The 20,344-nt window shown below is 41.6% G+C and overlaps 3 protein-coding genes across 3 annotated transcripts; all 3 read left to right on the top strand.

Annotated features, from left to right (window-relative positions):
- Nucleotides 1-319: 319 nt before the first annotated feature.
- Nucleotides 320-7,908, top strand: LOC311116876 (small ribosomal subunit protein uS15m-like). The gene is made up of 8 exons (XM_084157461.1): nt 320-616; nt 3,621-3,686; nt 3,767-3,842; nt 5,675-5,723; nt 5,912-5,996; nt 6,104-6,162; nt 6,877-7,068; nt 7,354-7,908. Exons 1-8 carry the CDS (start codon nt 442-444, stop codon nt 7,462-7,464), a joined length of 813 nt encoding a protein of 270 aa, XP_084013587.1. The 5' UTR covers nt 320-441; the 3' UTR covers nt 7,465-7,908.
- A 103-nt stretch (nt 7,909-8,011) lies between these two features.
- On the top strand, nt 8,012-10,276 carry LOC311116885 (PLAC8-like protein 1). Its single transcript, XM_084157462.1, has 4 exons — nt 8,012-8,448; nt 8,954-9,101; nt 9,253-9,389; nt 9,652-10,276. Exons 2-4 carry the CDS (start codon nt 8,990-8,992, stop codon nt 9,748-9,750), a joined length of 348 nt encoding a protein of 115 aa, XP_084013588.1. The 5' UTR covers nt 8,012-8,448; nt 8,954-8,989; the 3' UTR covers nt 9,751-10,276.
- A 109-nt stretch (nt 10,277-10,385) lies between these two features.
- LOC311112449 (protein OSCP1-like) lies at nt 10,386-19,259 on the top strand (the record flags this gene model as incomplete). The annotated part of the gene is made up of 10 exons (XM_084155583.1): nt 10,386-10,497; nt 11,729-11,883; nt 12,590-12,757; nt 12,849-12,929; nt 13,468-13,571; nt 14,073-14,201; nt 14,463-14,532; nt 14,915-15,054; nt 16,869-16,932; nt 17,371-19,259. 10 exons carry the CDS (start codon nt 10,386-10,388, stop codon nt 17,494-17,496), a joined length of 1,149 nt encoding a protein of 382 aa, XP_084011709.1. The 3' UTR covers nt 17,497-19,259.
- Nucleotides 19,260-20,344: the final 1,085 nt, after the last annotated feature.

The raw sequence follows: 20,344 nt of genomic DNA, 5'->3' as shown, positions 1-20,344 counted from the left end.
ACAAAGGCTATTTTTAACTTGGGAAATAGGATGAGTGTGCCAGACCTTTAATGTATTGGTATTGGCCTATACAGTTTACTATTTTTCACTCTTTCATAAAAAAAAAAAAAGGATTCTGTAAAAATGTCACTCTTTCATGTGAATAAAATAAATACTGTAAATGCCAAGGATAATAATGCTATAGTCTTTTTTGAACATACCGGTTCTGTCCGGTGGATAAATGTTATGACGCAGGCTACTACAGCAAAAAAAATAAAAACGCTTGAACGAGTGACTCCATAGATTATTCATGCATCCTTCTCATTTCCTGAATCGACTTCTCCGTCTGATTAGTTACGTCTAATCAAAATGGCGATCCTCCTGTAGGGGACGAATGCTGTTCACTCGTTATGTTTTGACCAGTAAAACCTGACATACATATCAAATCATCTCTTAATCAGTATGTTATTAAGCATGGCTTTAAGAAGTGCTCTTAAATCGACATCTGTCGTTCTGCGAGAATGTGGTGTTTTATCCAGGCTGAAAGGAACCTGTGCGTCTCTCCCATTTAAACATGGGGCATGTACCTCTGTCATCACAGGGCCTTCAAACAGCAACAATGAGACTGTATTGACAGGTAAATAAATATATATTTATACTACTAATTTCATAGAGTAGACGGGGGCTTGCGATATTTTAGTTAGCTAAGGAGTCCGTATAAGTCAATGCCACAATGAAACGGCTTGTCAATACGCGCGCCGATTATTTATTTGCACTTGCTCGCATGCATGTCAACTAGCTAACTGCACACGCCGAGCAAGAATCAATGAACCATTACTGAAAAATAGGGAAAGGTAGATGTTGTGTGAACCCACTTATCATCATCATAACACCTCGTAAAAAGGTGATTTTCCATTAGTCATGTCATGAGTACAATTCTTCCTTGGGTAGGCCAGGAGAGGGCACTGCAGCAATTAGCTAGGATGTCTAGTGCACGGATAGTTAATCACAACAACACATTTATAGACCGGTACACAATAGTTATTATCTTTTTGTACACAGTGACACAGGCTTGCTATTTGTATAGGGACATAAATTCACTACTCCATTGTTGTTATCATCCTGTGTACACCAACTAGGCTAGCTAAATGGTTTCATTATAAAAATAGATTACATCAAAATAGATCATGAACATTATTTGATGTCCAAATAGCTGAAATGAAAGGAATCATTTGTAACTAGACTGGTGCGAAGGTAATGCCATTTTAACCCAGACATGCAGTTGTAGTCGGAAGTTTACGTACACCTTAGCCAAATACATTTAAACTCAGTTTTACAATTCCTGACATTTAATCCTAGTAAAAATTCCCTGTCTTAGGTCAGTTAGGATCACCACTTTATTTTAAGAATGTGAAATGTCAGAATAATAGTAGAGAGAATGATTTCAGCTTCTATTTCTTTCATCACATTCCCAGTGGGTCAGAAGTTTACATGCACTCAATTAGTATTTGGTAGCATTGCCTTTAAATTGTTTAACTTGGGTCAAATGTTTCGGGTAGCCTTCCACAAGCTTCCCACAATAAATGACAGAGCTGGTGTAACTGGATCAGGTTTGTAGGCCTCCTTGCTCACAAACGCTTTTTCAGTTCTGCCCACACATTTTCTATAGGATTGAGGTCAGAGCTTTGTGATGGCCACTCCAATACCTTGACTTTGTTGTCCTTAAGCCATTTTGCCACAACTTTAGAAGTATGCTTGGGGTCATTGTCCATTTGGAAGACCCATTTGCGACGAAGCTTTAACTTCCTGACTGATGTCTTGAGATGTTGCTTCAATATATCCACATCATTTTTCTTCCTCATGATGCCATCTATTTTGTGAAGTGCACCTGTCCCTCCTGCAGCAAAGTACCCCCACAGCATGATGCTGCCACCCCCGTGCTTCACGGTTGTGATGGTGTTCTTTGGCTTGCAAGCACCCCCTTTTTCCTCCAAACATAACGATGGTCATTATGGCCAAACAGTAATATTTTTGTTTCATCAGACCAGAGGACATTATTCCAAAAAGCACGATCTTTGTCCCCATGTGCAGTTGCAAACCGTAGTCTGTCTTTTTTATGGCGGTTTTGGAGCAGTGGCAGGTTCATCTCTTGGAGACAGAACGCGTCTCCTTTCTGAGCGGTATGAAGGCTGCGTGGTCCCATGGTGTTTATACTTGCGTACTATTGTTTGTACAGATGAATGTGGTACCTTCAGGCGTTTGGACATTTCTCCCAGGAATGAACCAGACTTGTGGAGGTCTCCAATATTTTTCTGAGGTCTTGGCTGATTTCTTTTGATTTTCCTATTATGTCAAGCAAAGAGGCACGGAGTTTGAAGGGAGGCCTTGAAATACATCCACAGGTACACCTCCAATTGACTCAAAGGATGTCAATTAGCCTATCAGAAGCTTCTAAAGCCATGACATCGTTTTTTGGAATTTTCCAAGCAGTTTAAAGGCACAGTCAACTTAGTGTATGTAAACTTCTGACCCACTGGAATTGTGATACAGTGAATTATAAGTGAAACAATCTGTTTGTAAACAATTGTTGGAAGAATTACTTGTGTCATGCACAAAGTAGATGTCCTAACTGACTTGCCAAAAATATAGTTTAACAAGAAATGTGTGGATTGGTTGAAAAACGAGTTTTAATGACTCCAACCTAAGTGTATATAAACTTCTGACTTCAACTGTTTGACTAATACATTTCTTATCATGCAATCAGTCAGTCTGCTAGTAAGTGGTTTTTATGAAGAGGATGTGGGAAGCAGTTATTTTCCCCACTGGTCCCCTGCAATGTGTATGCAGCAGCTTTTCTCACCGTCACTTCACCACTCTTGATCATGTATGCAGAACATGACACTCCACTCTTGTTTCTATGATCTCTGCACCACAGTTCACAAAATGTAGGCCTACATCAAAACAAGTACTACTATAGTAAGACATCCCAACTCTTACTGCAAACCATGTTGCTGCTGAACATGCTTACAGACGCTTTCTCATTCAGGCACATACACTGAGTGTACAAAACATTAAGAAAACCTTCCTAATATTGAGCTGCCCTCATTAACGGCCTCAATTCGTCGGGGCATGGACTGTGTCGAAAAGCAGAAACGCTGGCCCATGTTGACTCCAATGCTTCCCACAGTTGTGTCAAGTTGTCTGGATGTTCTTTGGGTGGTGGACCGTTCTACACACAGGAAACTGTTTAGCGTGAAAAACCCAGCAACATTGCCGTTCTTGACACAAACCGTTGCACCTGGCACCAACTACCATACCGTTCAAAGGCACTTAAATCACTTGTCTTGCCCATTCACCCTCTGAATGGCACACATACACAATCCATGTCTCAAGGCTTAAAAATCCTTATTTAACCTGTCTCCTCCCCTTCATCTACACTGATTTGAAGTTAATTTAATAAGTGACATCAAAAAGGGATCATAGCTTTTACCTGGATTCACCTGGTCAGTCTATGCAATGTTCTTAATGTTTTGTACACTCTGTGGAGTTGCAGGCAGAAACCTGGCACAATCCTATGGTTCATAAAGCAATGGACTAAGAGTAATTATGTATTGTTTGATAATTTGTTTAATTCTTACCAGGTATTGGAAGTTTCACCATTCAGCCTGTGAGAAACTATGCCCGTGCCGTAAGAAAGAAGAAGCCAGGTATGGAGGACCAAGGTCAACTATTTGATCTAAGACCACTTGGATATTTGATATTTACTGTCTAAGTTTTTTTCCATCAGTGATGCAAAGTCAGCTGAGTGATCTGTCTCCAACAATGCTGAAAATGGAATATGCTGCTGTTCCACTCGCTCAAACGTATGTACATTTAATTTGTCCTGACTTAAATTACATGTATTTTATGTCATGCAGACATGGCTCATGTATGTTCATCTCTCCCATGTCCAAACAACTACGGCACTGAGATGTTGTTTAAAATAGTTATTCTATGTATTTATTTGTACAATACAGTGCATTTGGAAAGTATTAAGACCCGTTGACTTTTTCCACATTTTTTTACGTTACAGCCTTATTCTAAAATTGATGAATAATTTTTTCTTTTTACCTCAATCTATACACAATACCCCATAATGACAAAGCAAAAACAGGTTTATAGAAATGTTTGCAAATTTATTAGATCTAAAACATTTTACATAAGTATTCAAACCCTTTACTCAGTACTTTGTTGAAGCACCTTTGGCAGCAATTACAGCCTTGAGTCTTCTTGGGTATGATGCTACAAGCTTGGCACACCTGTATTTGGGGAGTTTCTCCCATTCTTCTCTGCAGATCGTCTCAAGCTCTGTCAGGTTGGATGGGGAGCGTTGCTGCACAGCTATTTTCAGGTCTCTCCAGAGATGTTCGATCGTGTTCAAGTCTGGGCTCTGGCTGGGCCACTCAAGGACATTCAGAGACTTGTCCCGAAGCCACTCCTGCGTTGTCTCGGCTGTGTGCTTGGGGTCATTGTCCTGTTGGAAGGTGAACCTTTGTCCAAGTCTGAGATCCTGAGCGCTCTGGAGCAGGTTTTCATCAAGGATCTCTCTGTACTTTGCTCCATTCATCTTTCCCTCAATCCTGACCGGTCTCCCAGTCCCTGCCGCTGAAAAACATCCCCACAGCATGATGCTGCCACCACCATGCTTCACCATAGGGATGGTGCCAGGTTTCCTCCAGACATGACGTTTTGCATTCAGGCCAAAGAGTTAAATCTTGGTTTCATCAGACCAGAGAATCTTGTTTCTCATGGTCTGAGAGTCCTTTAGATGCCTTTTGGCAAACTCCAAGTGGGCTGTCATGTGCCTTTTACTGAGGAGTGGCTTCCATCTGGCCACTCCACTATAAAGGCCTGATTGGTGGAGTGCTGCAGAGATGGTTGTCCTTCTGGAAGGATGTTGCTCCCATCTCCACAGAGGAACTCTGGAGCTCTGTCAGAGTGACCATCGGGTTCTTGGTCACCTCCCTGACCAAGGCCCTACTCCCCGATTGATCAGTTTGACCGGGCGGCGAGCTCTAGGGAAAGTCTTGGTGGTTCCAAACTTCTTCCATTTTAGAATGATGGAGGTCACTGTGTTCTTGGGGACCTTCAATGCTGCAAACCGTAGTCTGTCCCCAGATCTGTGCCTCAGCACAATCCAGTCTCGGAGCTCTATGGAAAATTCCTTCGACCTCATGGCTTGGTTTTTGCTATGACATGCACTGTCAGCTGTGGGACCTTATATAGACAGGTGTGTGCAATCCAAGTCCATGTCCAATCAATTTAATTTACCACAGGTGGACTCAAGTTGTAGAAACATCTCAAGGATGAGCAATGGAAACAGGATGCACCTGAGCTCAGTTTTGAGTTTCATAGCAAAGGGTCTGAATACTTATGTAAATAAGGTATTTCTGTTTTCTTCTTTTTCATAAATTTGCTCAAATTTATAAAAACCTGTTTTCGCTTTGTCGTAATGGGGTATTGTGTGTAGATTTAATGAGGAAAAACATGTATTTAATCAATTTTAGAATAAGGCTGTAACATAACAAAATGTGGAAAAAGGGAAGGGGTCTGAATACTTTCAGAATGCACTGTATGTAGGCCTACTCAGCGTTGGTACTATACCTCTACTATACAGTACTTCTCTTCCTAATGCTGATCTGTTATGTGTTTACAGAGCTGATGACCTGGTCAAGAGACTTCTGACACTGGAACTAGCAAGCCACGTATGTTCTTTTCACCTTGTTACTACATTCTATTAATCTTTCTCTTTGTGCTCATAAGACTATCTACATAAGAGTAACTACAGTTGTTGTATACCTCTGTTAGTTGCTATAGTTTACATTATGGTACAATAGTTTTTCTATACCTATGCTGGATATTGCATAATCAAACTACCATGTTGTGTCACCAGAGTGAGAAGTTGCGATTGAAAACGGAGCAGCTAATTGCAAAAGTCCAGAGGGATGAAGCTGACCGCAGCTCTACAGAAGTCAAGGGTAAATTCCTGTTTTGGACCTAGTGAACAACCGTGCTTTTCCTCTGAGGAACCACCTTATTTCAGCAATCGTTTGTTCACTTCTGAACCCCTTTCTTTACCTTTTAGTGGCCATTTTGACCTCCAAAATCCGAAACTACCAGGAGCACCTGCACAAACATACTAAGGTGTGTATGGGCGAAGGGTAAATGCAAGACTGTGTCATTTTAGGTCCCTATAGTAACAGTGACGTGAATGCATATTATTTCCACACGTTTAATTTCCGAACCCCTCCCTATCTGGTGTGAGGTTTGTCAACAGGATTTCCTGTGTAGTGCGTACACCCACCATGACATTTGACAGATTAGTAATGGTGTTGCTGCATGCTGGGAATTTACACTGTCACAACGTATACACGTAACATTGTATCCAACATTTTTGCAGACATATTGCAAAATATAACTGTTTATCTAACCTTTAGCACAGCTAAAATGTTGAAGCCAAGGTTTGGCAGTCTGTCTCTATACAGTATCTCACTTTTAGACAGTTTTGACTGTCTCAAAATAGCTATGCTATTTTTCATAAGAAAAGCAACTCCTCTATTATGTAAAACACACATGTTCCCAGACTAGGGGTTCGATTCAATCTGTAGTCCTGAAGAGCTGCGCTATAGCACGACAGAAATTTAAAGGCAATGTTCCTGCGTTCGCGGAGACTCCATTCACGGTGAACGCTGCAATAGTCGGCTCAATGGGGAAATTACCTTTAAATTTCAATCGCGCTACAGCACTGCTCTTCAGCGCTACGGATTTAATCGAGCCCTAAATATTGTTATCGCTTTAAGCATATTTTTTTCTCCATTTCACCTCTGACTCTGTGTTTTGACCCCATCTTTGTATCAGGACAAAGCGAACAAGCGACGGATGCTCATGGCCATTGACCGCAGGAAGAAGCTGCTCAAGCACCTGAGGGTGACTCGCTACGACGCCTTTGAACATGTCTGCCAGCAGCTGGGAATCACCTACACTTTCCCCCCGGAGTACTACAGACACGCCACCCGACGCTGGCTGGCCAAGAAGGCCCTGTGCATAAAGGTAGACAACCAAACTCCATTCACTTTACTTAGCGCCGTTTTCTAGCTTGGTCCCAGAGTGGTTTGTACTGTATGGTTGGCAAGACAGCACAAACCGATCTGGGACCAGACTTGCAATTTTCTTGTTGTTAATCTTTCTGCTGTATGCAGGCTGTGGAACCATGGCTTTTACCATTTGTCAAATGCATGACTTAATCTAAAAGCCAAAGCAAAGATGGAGACATTTATAGTTTTGTTGTTGTTGTCATTTTTGCTGTTGGTTTATATGACTGTGTCCTTTTCTTAGGTCTTCAAAGAGGTGCAGAAACAGAAACTGGAGCAAAGGAAGAAAATGAAGCAGACCCTCGCCCCCATCCTGGCAGAACCAGCCAGGACGACAGCTATAGGAACCCAATAAACTACTACAGTATCGGGGTATATTGCAAGGCACGCTCCAATGTCTGTCTTACTCGATCCATTCAGTCTTGCTCTCAATGGGCGAATTCGTTTTGCATGGCCCCAGGTGGGCGGGGTTTGCTCATTTTTGACCATTCCATTTGTCCTAAGGACAAATCTCCACCCACCCGTGGCACCAGCAATGCAAAATAAATTTTCCCATGTATTGCTATACTGTAATAAGAAACATGAATAACTTATTGTTTGTAGTACACCAAGTCTTCATTCTTCCTGTCCTCTCTGCAAGTTGATGCATTATCAACCACATTTGGTCCAAATAAACACAGTGATGCAGATATGTGGTTTTGGGGTGGGCAATGTCTATTTATACTCAGCATATGTGACCTGAGACAATCAAATAAACCCACAATTAATCATTTAATTTAATAAAATGTATTGTTTGCGATCCTTTTTTTTATATGCATGTTTCACCTTTATCACTTTTATCACTTATAGTCACTTGTGTATGGTGATGTGTAACTACCCCAATTGAAAGAGATAACACTTCTACTTGATGCTGATTAAAATGCAAATGAAAGATATGAGAAATAAGAACATTACGCCCTATGGTTGAACTGTGGTTGAAACTGAAGTGTAAGATTAATCATATGATGACTTCCCTGAACTTAGCTTGCAATCGTGTTTGCGAAAACTGAAAGAACATCAGATATTGGGTGTTCATCCACCTCATATGTTAAACCGAGGTTATACTCATGATCTGTCACCTGTGAATTGACCTATAAACCTATAATTCTGAGGAATGGTGAGGTCATAAAACAGCTTAACTGTCCTACTGTGAATTTTGGTGTTTGCATTACTGTTGAGAGTTGTCTTGAGAAACATAGGAGTGTGTGATCAGCGCTTGTTCACAGCTTTAGTATCACAACTTCCTGTTAAAAGTGTATCGACACAGATCTGGAGAGGCTCAGAGCTGCAGACAACGTAGGTGAGTGACATGCTCTTTCCTCTGCTCTCACATCTGTAGAAAAGCTACAATAGAGTAACTACTTAATAATAAACAACTACCTAAAATGTTCAGGTTTACCGCTTTCTGAGAAACAGTTGAAATTGATGTACATGTCTTGTCCTTGTACAATTTTGATGAAACAGAACAGTTATACAACAGTTATTATTAGTCTTTGTTTAATGAAATGGCAATACAACAATATCCCATTTTACGTATGTAATTATATTAAAACCTATTGCAATACATAAGAGGGTTGCAGTATATAGTGGTTCAAGGTATGAATGGACCCGTGTATAAACTTGAGTACCCAGTGTATGGAACTTTTATGTGAACTTTCTTATGAGCAATGATCTTGAAGGAAGGAAAAAACGACAATGAACATTTCCCATCCCACAACAGTCTACATGCTGCTAGTTTTGTTTTATTGCTGTATTGGGGAAATGATCAAACTTCAACCACTGTGCTAACTGTTCGATGTGGTTAGTTTTTAGGTGTTTGAAGCTGACCCCATTTGATTGACATGTCGAACCCAGTCATCACCCACCAGCCAGGAGCAGGCTCTTATGGGACAAATGTGCAGACGGGCGAGTGGAGCACTGGGCTGTGCTCCTGCTGCAGTGACATCCTAGTCTGTGAGTATTGAGACAAATAAGACCTTAAGTATCATCACTAAGTAGGCCTACCTGGTATCATACCATAGGGTTTAATGGTTGTCAAGTGTTTCAAGTAAAAAGTGTTTCCTATTTTCTGGATTTTACAATAAGGTAAAATGTTGTCATACAGGTGCTTTGGGCTTCATCTGCCCACCAGCATTGAGTTGCTACACAGCTAACAAGTATGGTGAGAACCCATGCCTTGGCTGTGTTCCAGGAGGCATGACAGCCATGAGGACCCACATGAGATTGACCTATGGGATTCAGGTATGTTACACTTAGAAGCCTAAAGTAATTAGGGATGGTGAGGCATTGAGTATGTCATTTTAAAGCACACTAGGGAGAACTGCAACTCATTCCTGTCCCAGCCAGTCTCACCCTTTTATTATGAAAGACAGGAAGGGACCGTTTCATCAGTACACATATTGACAAATTAGCCTACTGGTTTTCCCTAGTTTGAGGACTTGAACTGTCAAATATTTGGTGGATTCATTCTCATCATATTTTATTCTCATATTTTTTTTTACAGGGGACGATATGCAATGATGCGTTGATGACCTGTTGCTGTGGATTCTTTGAGATGTGCAGGATGGCCCGTGAAATTCGCATCAGGAATGGGGACGTTTGACTTGTACAGTCAATTGAAGACATTTTCAAGTGGAAGTTAAATTAATCTCATGTCACATATTGTTGATACAAATTGTAATGTACTTTTGTTTTGTTTAAATTTGACCCCCTACCCCCAAACAGTCCTGCTCTAAGAATTCATAACACCATGTATGAACATAAGATGTGGTCCTCTGTAGCTCAGCTGGTAGAGCACGGCGCTTGAAACGCCAAGGTAGTGGGTTCGATCCCCGGGACCACCCATACACAAAAATGTATGCACGCATGACTGTAAGTCGCTTTGGATAAAAGCGTCTGCTAAATGGCATATTATTATTATTATTATTATTATGTACAATAAAGTTCTGTTTTTTCTTGTCTCCAATGGCATTTTGTCCTTTTCCAGGATGATTTACAGGCTGCTGTCCCAGGGACGTTCATAACACTGAGGTATCTATGAACATGAACAGTCAAGCCTTTCCTAAAACGTCTTGATCTCTGATTTGCATAAAAAATAAAATTTGCACGATACCGTACGTGCTACCTGATTGGTCCTTTTTCTTCGTGACCTGGCAACCAAGTGGAAGCTTACATACGCTTAAACGAGACAAAAAGGGGACATTTCACTAGCTAGCTATCCAGCACAATACGACAAATATGTCTTCGAGGACGCTACCCCTGCTTTTTATTAATCTCGGTGGAGAAATGCTCTACATCTTGGATCAACGCCTAAGAGCTCAGAATATTCCAGCTGACAAAGCCAAGAAAGGTAACATTATAGCTAGCTAGTTAGCTAACTAGCTTAGCTGTCTGGGTGTATTAGGCTAGAATTCAACTAGCTACCTGACCAACAGGGGAATCACTGACCTTGTCATGTCCACAACCTGGTTGCCAAAAATTGGAGCACATTCATGTGTCTCCCTGCCTGTGTTTTAACCTGCAAATTCTTCATTGTACTTGTAGCTGATTGGATAGAGGATGACAGAAGGAGAGGTATTTTGATGTTTCTCATGCAGTGCATCTCTAGGCCTACATGCTCTGCTTTGAGGCCTTCAAGGAAACCAACAGAGTATTACATTGGTAGAACAATCTGGATGAAATCTTTGCCCAGAGATATTCATTCACTCTGCCCCCAAGATTGTAGAGATTTCAGCCATGGCCTTTATTAAGAAGAGAAATCCGGTTTCTACCTCCCAAATCAAATAACTTTGCACGCTGATAATGCTGCTGATGGTTTAAAAGGCTGTTGCTTTCTCAGGACAATTGGGAATAGGTGGACGTTAAACCTTGCCTATAGAATGCACATCTGCTTGCTTAAAGGTAGACTCTTTTGAGCACGGCACTTCTTGATTTTAAAGGTAGACTCTGCCAGGGGTGTAATCATTACGCCGATTATGTTGCAAAACGTTTTACAACAGAAACCGTTTACTCCTAACAGAAAACGCAAACAAGAGTTTCTATTGGACAAATTCAGGAAGGTCCCTCCCCATTTCTCTCTGTTTGCTCAGTTTGCTTTTGTTTGGTTCTTTAACGGTTTCCTTAATGAATACACCCCAGTTGTCATAATCATAAACAAGGGGGCGACTTCACACCTACAAACATCAACAGTTAAAACCAGGGCTCATATTCATAATACATCTCAGAGTAGGAGTGCTGATCCAGGATCAGTTCAGCCTTTTAGATTATAATGAATGGACAGGGGGACCTGATCCTAGATCAGTACTCTTACTCAGAGACACTTGTTGAATATGGGCCCAGTTCTATCAAGACTGCGTTAGGCCTATATTATGGGCTCCATTAGGAAGAGCCAGTAATAAGTCTTAGCAGATTTGGTTGTTTGTAAAACAAAAAAAATCTAATGTCTTTAAGTCGGAAAGACCTCCCAATGTTTATGTTGATGATGTCATCTTAATGAGTCTAACATTACAGACCAACATTATTCCAGTCCCCTACTTGTGACCTGGCCTCAACCTTGTTCTCCTGTGCCCTCACTCTGCCAGTTATGAATGACATCATCACCACCATGTTCAATAAAAAGTTTTTGGAGGAGCTGTTCAAGCCACAGGAGCTGTACTCCAAGAAGGCCCTCAGGACCGTGTTTGACCGACTGGCCCACGCCTCCATCATGAGACTCAACCAGGCCAGCATGGACAAGGTATGGATGGAATCGTGTCACCTGGGTCATGTTCAGGGCACGCCGTAGCAAAACGAAAATAGGTGTTCTTTATTGGACAAGGATGTGTAGTCCCTCTGTGTTTGTCTGTTTTCTTCCGTTTCGTGCCTGATTAACAGGACCCTTTGTCGTAAGTGAAAGGCAATCAAGTTGGTTAACCCTTTCTGGGATAACCCTTTCTTGGGATAACCCTTTCTGAGAAAGATAGATGTTAAATAAATCCCTATCTAACTATCATTCACCACATTTTGGAGTCAGCTGAGTAGCTGCCATGACGACATTACCATTTTTATCATCACATTCTCAGAATCACATCCTCTGTTCCCAGTGACCCTTTAATAGTCTTAATTCTAGGTACTTGGGGAAATTGTCCAAGTCACTTAAAACCCCATGTAGACCAATATTTTCTAAGCTTTTATCATTTATTGCACCATTATTGCTTGACTATTTTGAAGAGTTCTATCTGTTGTGTTTAAAAAGTGGTTTGATATAGGCTATCAAATAGAATATCATTTTGAAATATTAATCATGGCTGTAAGCTTAAATGTTGTATAAGTCCAACTGCATAGCAGTTTGTTCAAATCTGCTGACGGCTCCCTCTGGTGTACATTATGAACTGGCAGCAGCTATTTTTGAGCATGACAATAACCCATCATCATCCATATGACTATGTTGTTCATGCACACAGCTGTATGACTTGATGACCATGGCCTTCAAGTACCAGGTGCTCCTCTGCCCGCGGCCCAAAGATATCCTCCTTGTGTCCTTCAACCATATGGATGCCATCAAGGATTTTGTGAAGGACACCCCAAGCATTCTCAGCCAGGTTGATGAGACATACAGACAGCTCATAGAGGTATAATGAACTTCCCTTCAATTGCCCAAACCTCAGCTAAGTGTTCAGTATGATCTCTTATTCATTGCATGTTTTGTGCTCTTATTTATAGATGTACACACCCTTGTCTAGTGGTGAATTTCAGCTAATCCGGCAAACACTCCTCATCTTCTTTCAAGACATGCACATAAGGGTGAGTTCATGATCTCCCAGAAGTTTGTCTAACTTTTTCGACAGAAAATGAGTGTGTTGGGAAGGGGGAGTGGGGCATATTTTGATGGGTTTCAGAGATAGAAAATGTTAATAAAGGTACCATGACTTTGTGTCACAAATGCTAAAACGTTAGCATTTGAATGAGTGCCAGGGAAGCTAAACCAAAGCATGAATTGCTGTCATTGTCCATAGACTGCTTACAAGGTAAGGAAACCCAGTATGTAATTTGGGTGAACTATCCATTTACGATGCATTATAACCCCATCATAATGAATTATACAGAGCATAATCTCGGTTAACCCAGAACTAAAGTCTTGCGAGAATTGGTCAGATGCTAACACCTGCGAAATCTAGATTTTTTTTTTCAAAGCTCCGGAACTAATGCTGCTCGTTATCTCACACATGCTGTTGTATCAGGACAGATCTACAGTACCATTTAGGTTTAAGTAGTCTGTCCACGAGAGATTATACAAAGTGTTACACAATTATCACTACATTTTGCTCATCTGTATTTGCAGGTGTCCATCTTCCTCAAAGACAAAGTGCAGAATTCCAACGGGCGTTTTGTCCTCCCGATCTCAGGTCCTGTGCCCAACGGAACACATATCCCAGGACTTATCAGGTACCACAGCCATACAGCTATAATTTTCCACACCCAAATAACATGGAATCCCACCAATCCAACCAAGCCAAGTTTGTTGCAATAGAGCAAAATCTCTATTTTATTAGATGCATTGAAAAATGGCTATCCATTGTTTGTTTTGTGCTGTTAGATGGCATCTATTTGCTTTCCTTTCACAGACACTGTCGGCTTAATTTAGACGGGCATATCTGCAGCTAATTGCATTACTGAGGGTGTGTTGAACGAGCAGCCGTCTAAATTGAGAAAAGCCTACTTTTAGCACAGCTCTATTTGCCAAGGGATTGAGTGCAGCCGTACTTAAAACTCATTTATTGTGTCTTGGGATCAATGTCCATCCTGAACAGTATCATATTTGCATTGTTTGAAGTGTCTTCTGGGAAACAGGAGAAGTTGCAAAATATCTTTAGGAAATGATCGATTGCCTCATATGATGTATTCTTGCTGAATATTTTGTGTGTGTGTATATTTTGTTATCCTCAGAATGTTCTGCTGCAATGGCGAAGAGGTGAAGAGACTGCAGTTCCGTAACAGTGGGAACTACACCAGCGCTCTCCGCGAGGGTTCTTTTGAGATGTTTGGAGAGAGGGTCATCAAGCTGGGCACTAACATGTAAGTGCTGTGCTGCCCACCTGCTCCACACTGTATTGACAACCATTGACCTTCCTGGACATACCCCCACTGATACTACTAAATTCTCTACTATTTCCTCTACTGTGGTCAATGGTCATATAGGCCTAAATCAACATGGTAACTCAAAGTCACTGCAATTTGTTTAGTGAATAATTTACACAGTGACAGGTTTATTAGCCTCCCCCATGATGCTACATTCTATTTCAGTTTGTCAAGTGCTTGACTTCTGTTTACCCACAGGTACAGTGTGAGCCGTCCGGTAGAAACACACATGTCAGGGACGTCCAAAAACTCTGCACAGCAAAAGTCGGTGAGTTCAAATTATGCTTAACCACTACGCTGTATATTTTATCTTACAGGCATTTATCCTGCAAGGCCTTGCATGTTTGCTCATAAATGTCATTTTAAAGCATGTCCTACGATATTATATTTTTGACAAAGGGTCGAAATAGTATTGATATCTGTGTTATTTCTTCATTGATTAGGCTATAGTAAGGACACGTTTCCCAGACAAAGAATAAGCCTAGTCCAAGACCAAAATTGTTTAATGACTATTCTTCATTGAAGTGCTTTTTTGTCCAAGTCAGACTAAGCTACATCTGTAATTAAGCCTTAAATGTAATGGACAATGCCCTAGACAGCTAAATCATGCATTATGTTAATGATTATACGCACATTCACTGTGTATGCAGGTCAACACCGCTCCAAACCCCCTGGCCAAAGAGGAGCTGAACATGTTGGCCAGGTTAATGGGGGGTCTGGAAGTCCAGAAACCAGGAAATGCAGACAGTGGCTTCCGAGTCAACCTCTTTGCCACAGATGAGGAAGAAGAGTAAGTCCCCTTATGTTATGAGCATTGTTTTGTTGTATTTTGTGTCATTGTGGATCAATTAAAGGTGGAATTACAACAGTACTTCTCACAACTTGATGAAATGGACTGAACCTGAATTTTGAATTATGTTCAGTGTTAAGTTAAACTAGTGTTAAAAATTACTGTCAGAGTTAAGAATCACTATCAGTGTTAAAGGTCCAATGTAGCCGTTTTTATCTCAATATCAAATCGTTTCTGGCTAACGATTTAAGTAACTTACTGTGATTGTTTCCAATAAAAATTGTCAAAAAGAAACAGAACTAGCTTCTTAGCAGAGCAAATTCTCAACCAAGAATTTTGCTAGGACTGTCTGGGGGTGGTCTGAGTGGGGAGGGGAAACTGAAAACTAGCTATTATTGGCAGAGAGGTTTTGAACTGTCTTTCTTATTGGTCTATTAACTAATTTACCGCTTGGTGATGTCACCAGGCAAGCCAAAACTCCATTCCTCCTAAACAGGCTGATATTTCAGGCAGTCTTTTCAAATGGCTCTTACACTAAAAGGGCATTATTGTAATTTTCACAATTTCACACTATTATTCCAACCTCATTGTGTGAAAATATATACACTATATATGCAAAAGCATGTGGACACCCTTCAAATTAGTGGATTCAGCTATTTCAGCCACACCTGTTGCTGACAGGTGTATAAAATCGAGCACACAGCCATGCAATCTCCATAGAAAAAATTGGCAGTAGAATGGCCTTACTGAAGAGCTCAGTGACTTTCAATGTGGCACCGTCATAGGGTGCCACCTTTCCAAAAAGTCAGTTAGTCTAATTTCTGCCCTGCTAGAGCTGCCCCGGTCAACTGTAAGTGCTGTTATTGTGAAGTGGAAACGTCTAGGAGCAACAACGGCTCAGCCACGAAGTAGTAGGCCACACAATCTCACAGAATGGGACCGCCGAGTGCTGAAGCGCGTAGCGTGTAAAAATCGTCTGTCCTCGGTTGCAGCACTCACTACCGAGATCCAAACTGCTTCTGGAAGCAATGTCAGCACAATAACTGTTCGTCGGGAGCTTGATGAAATGGGTTTCCATGGCCGAGCAGCCGCACACAAGCCTAAGATCACCATGCACAATGCCAACCATCTGGCAGTCTTACAGACAAATTTGAGTTTGGCGGATGCCAGGAGAACGCTACCTGCCCCAATGCATGCCAACTGTAGAGTTTGGTGGAGGAGGAATAATGATCTGGGGCTGTTTTCCATGGTTCAGGCTCCTTAGTTCCAGTGAAGGGAAATCTTAACGCTACAACATACAATAACATTCTAGACGATTCTGTGCTTTTAACTTTGTGGCAACAGTTTAGGGAAGGTCCTTTCCTGTTTCAGCCTGACAATGCCCCCGTGCACAAAGCGAGGTCCATACAGAAATGGTTTGTCGAGATCGGTGTGGAAGAACTTGACTGGCCTGCACAGAGCCCTGATCTCAACCCCATTGAACACCTTTGGGATGAATTGGAACGCCGACTGCGAGCCAGGACTAATCGCCCAACATCAGTGCCCGACCTCACTAATGCTCTTGTGGCTGAATAGAAGCAAGTCCCCGCAGCAATGTTCCAACATCTAGTGGAAAGCCTTCCCATAAGAGTGGAGGCTGTTATAGCAGCAAATGGGGGACCAACTCCATATTAATGCTCATGATTTTGGAATGAGATGTTCGATTAGCAGGTGTCCACTTACTTTTTGGTCATGTGGTGTGTAAAACACAGGAAAATCACGTTTTTGACTGCACTGGGCCTTTTAACAATAATGTGGATTTGTCTTCCTCACAGGGAGGCCTTGATATCGAGACCAGACGAGTTTTCATATGACGTCATAAAAATCCAAGCGACTATGGTAAGGTTAATTTTAACCTATATTCTTTCTGTCACAGAGGCTAGATAAATATTCAACCATGTAACATGCTTTTATGTAACTTAAAGGGATGAGATGGAAGCATTTCATAGATCGAGACCGTCCTACTGTACATCCATTTTTATTTGTCACATACAAGTGTTTAGCAGATGTTATTGCAGGTGTACCGAAATGCTTGCTGTGGTGTAACCATCAAAAAGGTCCCCATGAAACCTGTCACAGGAGACTTACTGCACCCATGCAGTCATCTCTTAGCACTTACGAACAACCCATGATCAGACATGCTGCCCAAACGGAATTGCATGTCTAATTGACAGGCTAAGGTTTGTAGGTTATCCGAGAGGCATTAGGATCAGGATGGGCCAGTCTAACAAGATGTACCGTAATCAATCATAAGCCCCTCCCCTCCTTGTCTTTCAGAACCAGCAAGCCAATGCGGAGCTGGCCAAGATCATGGGGGACTTCACGGAGGAGGCTGGCGAGCCCTACCCATCGAGTGCCAGCAGTAAAGGGGATGACCTTCTGGCCATGATGGACGGGCTGTGACAGTGTTACCATGGTGACCAGAATCCGAGGGCGGGGCTCAAAGCTGAGTTGGTTAGGAACGGTGTGTTCTACTGTAGGACAGTGTCTTGTCTGCTCTGCTGTGCTGTGCCGTCTTTCTCACTCAGCAAATATGGCAACTGTCTAACAAACGCACACACAACACAAACCTCATCTTCGTGTGTCTGTAGAGCTTTTCGATGCTGATGTGACCTGAGCAGGTCAATTCATTTGTTCAGCAAGGACCAACTGTAAACTGTCTGCAAGACTGTGCATTTTGCAAAAGAGAGTGGGGAAACGTTGTAAGCTCAGTGGCCAGTTTATTAGGTACACCCATCTAGTACCGGGTCGGACCCCCCTGTAGCCATGAAGGGATGCACCTGTTCAGCAACAATGTTCAGATACGCTGTGTCATTCAAATGTTGATCAACTGGTATCAAGGGACCTAACGTGTGCCAGGAAAACATTCCCCACACCTTTACACCACCGCCACCACCCTGTGCCGTTGACACCAGGCAGGATGGGGCCATGGACTCATGCTGCTTACGGCAAATTCTGACTCTGCCATCAGCATGACGCAAAAGGAACCGGGATTCGTCGGACCAGGCGACGTTGTTCCACTCCTCAAATGTCCAGTGTTGGTGATCGCATGCCCACTGGAGCCTCTTCTTCTTGTTTTTAGCTTATAGGAGTGGAACCCGGTGTGGTCGTCTGCTGCAATAGCCCATCCGTGACAAGGATCGATGAGTTGTGCATTCCGAGATGCTGTTTGGCACACCACTGTTGTACTGCTCCGTTATTTGTCTGTTTGTGGCCTCCTGTTACCTTGCACGATTCTTGCCATTCTCCTTCGACCTCTCTCATCAACGAGCTGTTTTCACCCACAGGACGGCCGCTGACTGGATGTTTTTAGTTTGTCGCACCATTCTCGGTAAACCCTAGTCGTGTGTGAAAGGCCCAGGAGGGCGGCCGTTTCTGAGATATTGGATACGGGGCGCCTGGCACCGATGATCATACCACGCTCAAAGTCAATTAGGTCACTCGTTTTGCCCATTCTAACGTTCAATCGAACAGTAACTGAATGCCTTGATGCCTGTCTGCCTGCTTTATATAGCAGGCCACGTGACTCACTGTCTGTAGGAGCGATCCATTTTCGTGAACCGGGTGTACCTAATAAACTGGCTGCTGATTGTATTTTGTGCTATTGTGGTAATCTCAATAGTTTGTTTTTTAAGTTACAGATACAACAGCTCTGTACTAGAGGTCGCACTGAAAAGTCAAATGGAATCGTTGGAACATATTTGTTCCAATCAATGGTTTCTGCTCTGCTGATCCCGCTTCAATCAATATTTTGAGAAAGTTCTACTGTACCTTGATTTTTTTTTTGGTATGGGATAAATATAAAAATATATAAAGTATGTTTAGGGCTTAGGCCTTTAGTGTCTTCAAATAAATGAAGACAAATAATTTGTAAATATTTTGTGAATTATTGCAAAATGTCATCATCAAATGGAATGCTAATAGATTATGTGGGACACAACACTAATGAAACCACAATAATGTATTGAAGTAGCTGATTCTTTGATGCAATATGACATATGGTCTAAGATTTATTTATTTATCATGAGGTGTACATGTTTTCAGTGTATGTCTTTTTCTGTTTTTTGGGGGGGGTGAAATATTAAAGATTGTAAAACATTTTTTTATAGAAAAGTCAATTTCGTAATACATAGATTGGAAAGTAAATAAATATGAAACTCTCATTAGCTTTGTTTAATTTATGTACTGTATTCATTTCTATTTAAAGGGTCAATCTGCAGTTGCTACATCCATTTTTGGATTTATAAATTAATGATATATACCCATTGATTCTTGAAGAATATAACTTAAATTACTCATGAGCTTGGTTCAATTGTCACACCCCTTCAGATTCCAAAATATAATATTGTTTTACTCCTCAACATGGTTAAAATGATCATTTTGACATGGATGGTCAGTCCTTGCACCCGTAGCTCTGTCTATGAATTTGAGAGGGGTTACATTTCTCCTGGCCCATTCCTCAACTTTTTACCAGAACAGACGGGGTCCCTGCTTTGTTATTGTTTCAATAGCAGATTGGCCATTTTAAGTGCCCTTGATGATGCAATAGAGTGCTAATCTAGAGCTGTTTTGTTACGTCTCCTTTTTGTTGTTGTTGTAGAGGAGTCCTGTCACTAGAGGGAGCTGTTGCTTTATAACTTTGTATATAGTCATGTCTAGACTGCTTGACAGCAGTATGAGAGTGCAGAAAGAGTATTTTTTTTCAAGAGTTTTCGTTACATTCAGTGTACAAACACTTTGCCTGAGGCAAAATCATTTTCAAGGCGAGAGAGAGGGGAGAATATTGCTCCTCATTTCTTGTAATCTGGTTTATTCTCGCCGACACTATCACCCCCTTGCCCACACACTGCTGAGACATTTTGTGTTTACTGAGTTTTTCAATTGAGCAATAATGAAAAAGTTGTATTGACATTACAGGGGTGACGAGTCTACTCCCACTCCCTGGGTTGTGACTTTAGCACTCGTTTACCTTTCCATAAAGACACCCACATTGCCCATCTAAAGTCAGTCAACTCATAATATCGGCACCCAGAAACAAATCTTTCACAAAATAATATAGTCAACTCATCTCTATAAAAACAACATCACAGCATTATATGGAACATGGGATTAGCCATCATAACATACAAACCTAATATCCGACACAAACACTATGTCCAAGTAAATCTCACCCTTCCCAAATTCCCTGCTTGTCTGCATAGGCCGGCCTACAATTAAGATTGCAATGTAAACAGCACAATGCTGTACCTGC

The sequence above is a fragment of the Coregonus lavaretus genome (genome assembly GCF_964263955.1).
Source record: "Coregonus lavaretus genome assembly, chromosome: 3".
Lineage (NCBI taxonomy): Eukaryota > Metazoa > Chordata > Actinopteri > Salmoniformes > Salmonidae > Coregonus > Coregonus lavaretus.
Note: the sequence above shows the minus strand (reverse complement) of the source record. Positions and strands in the feature narration are given on the sequence as shown.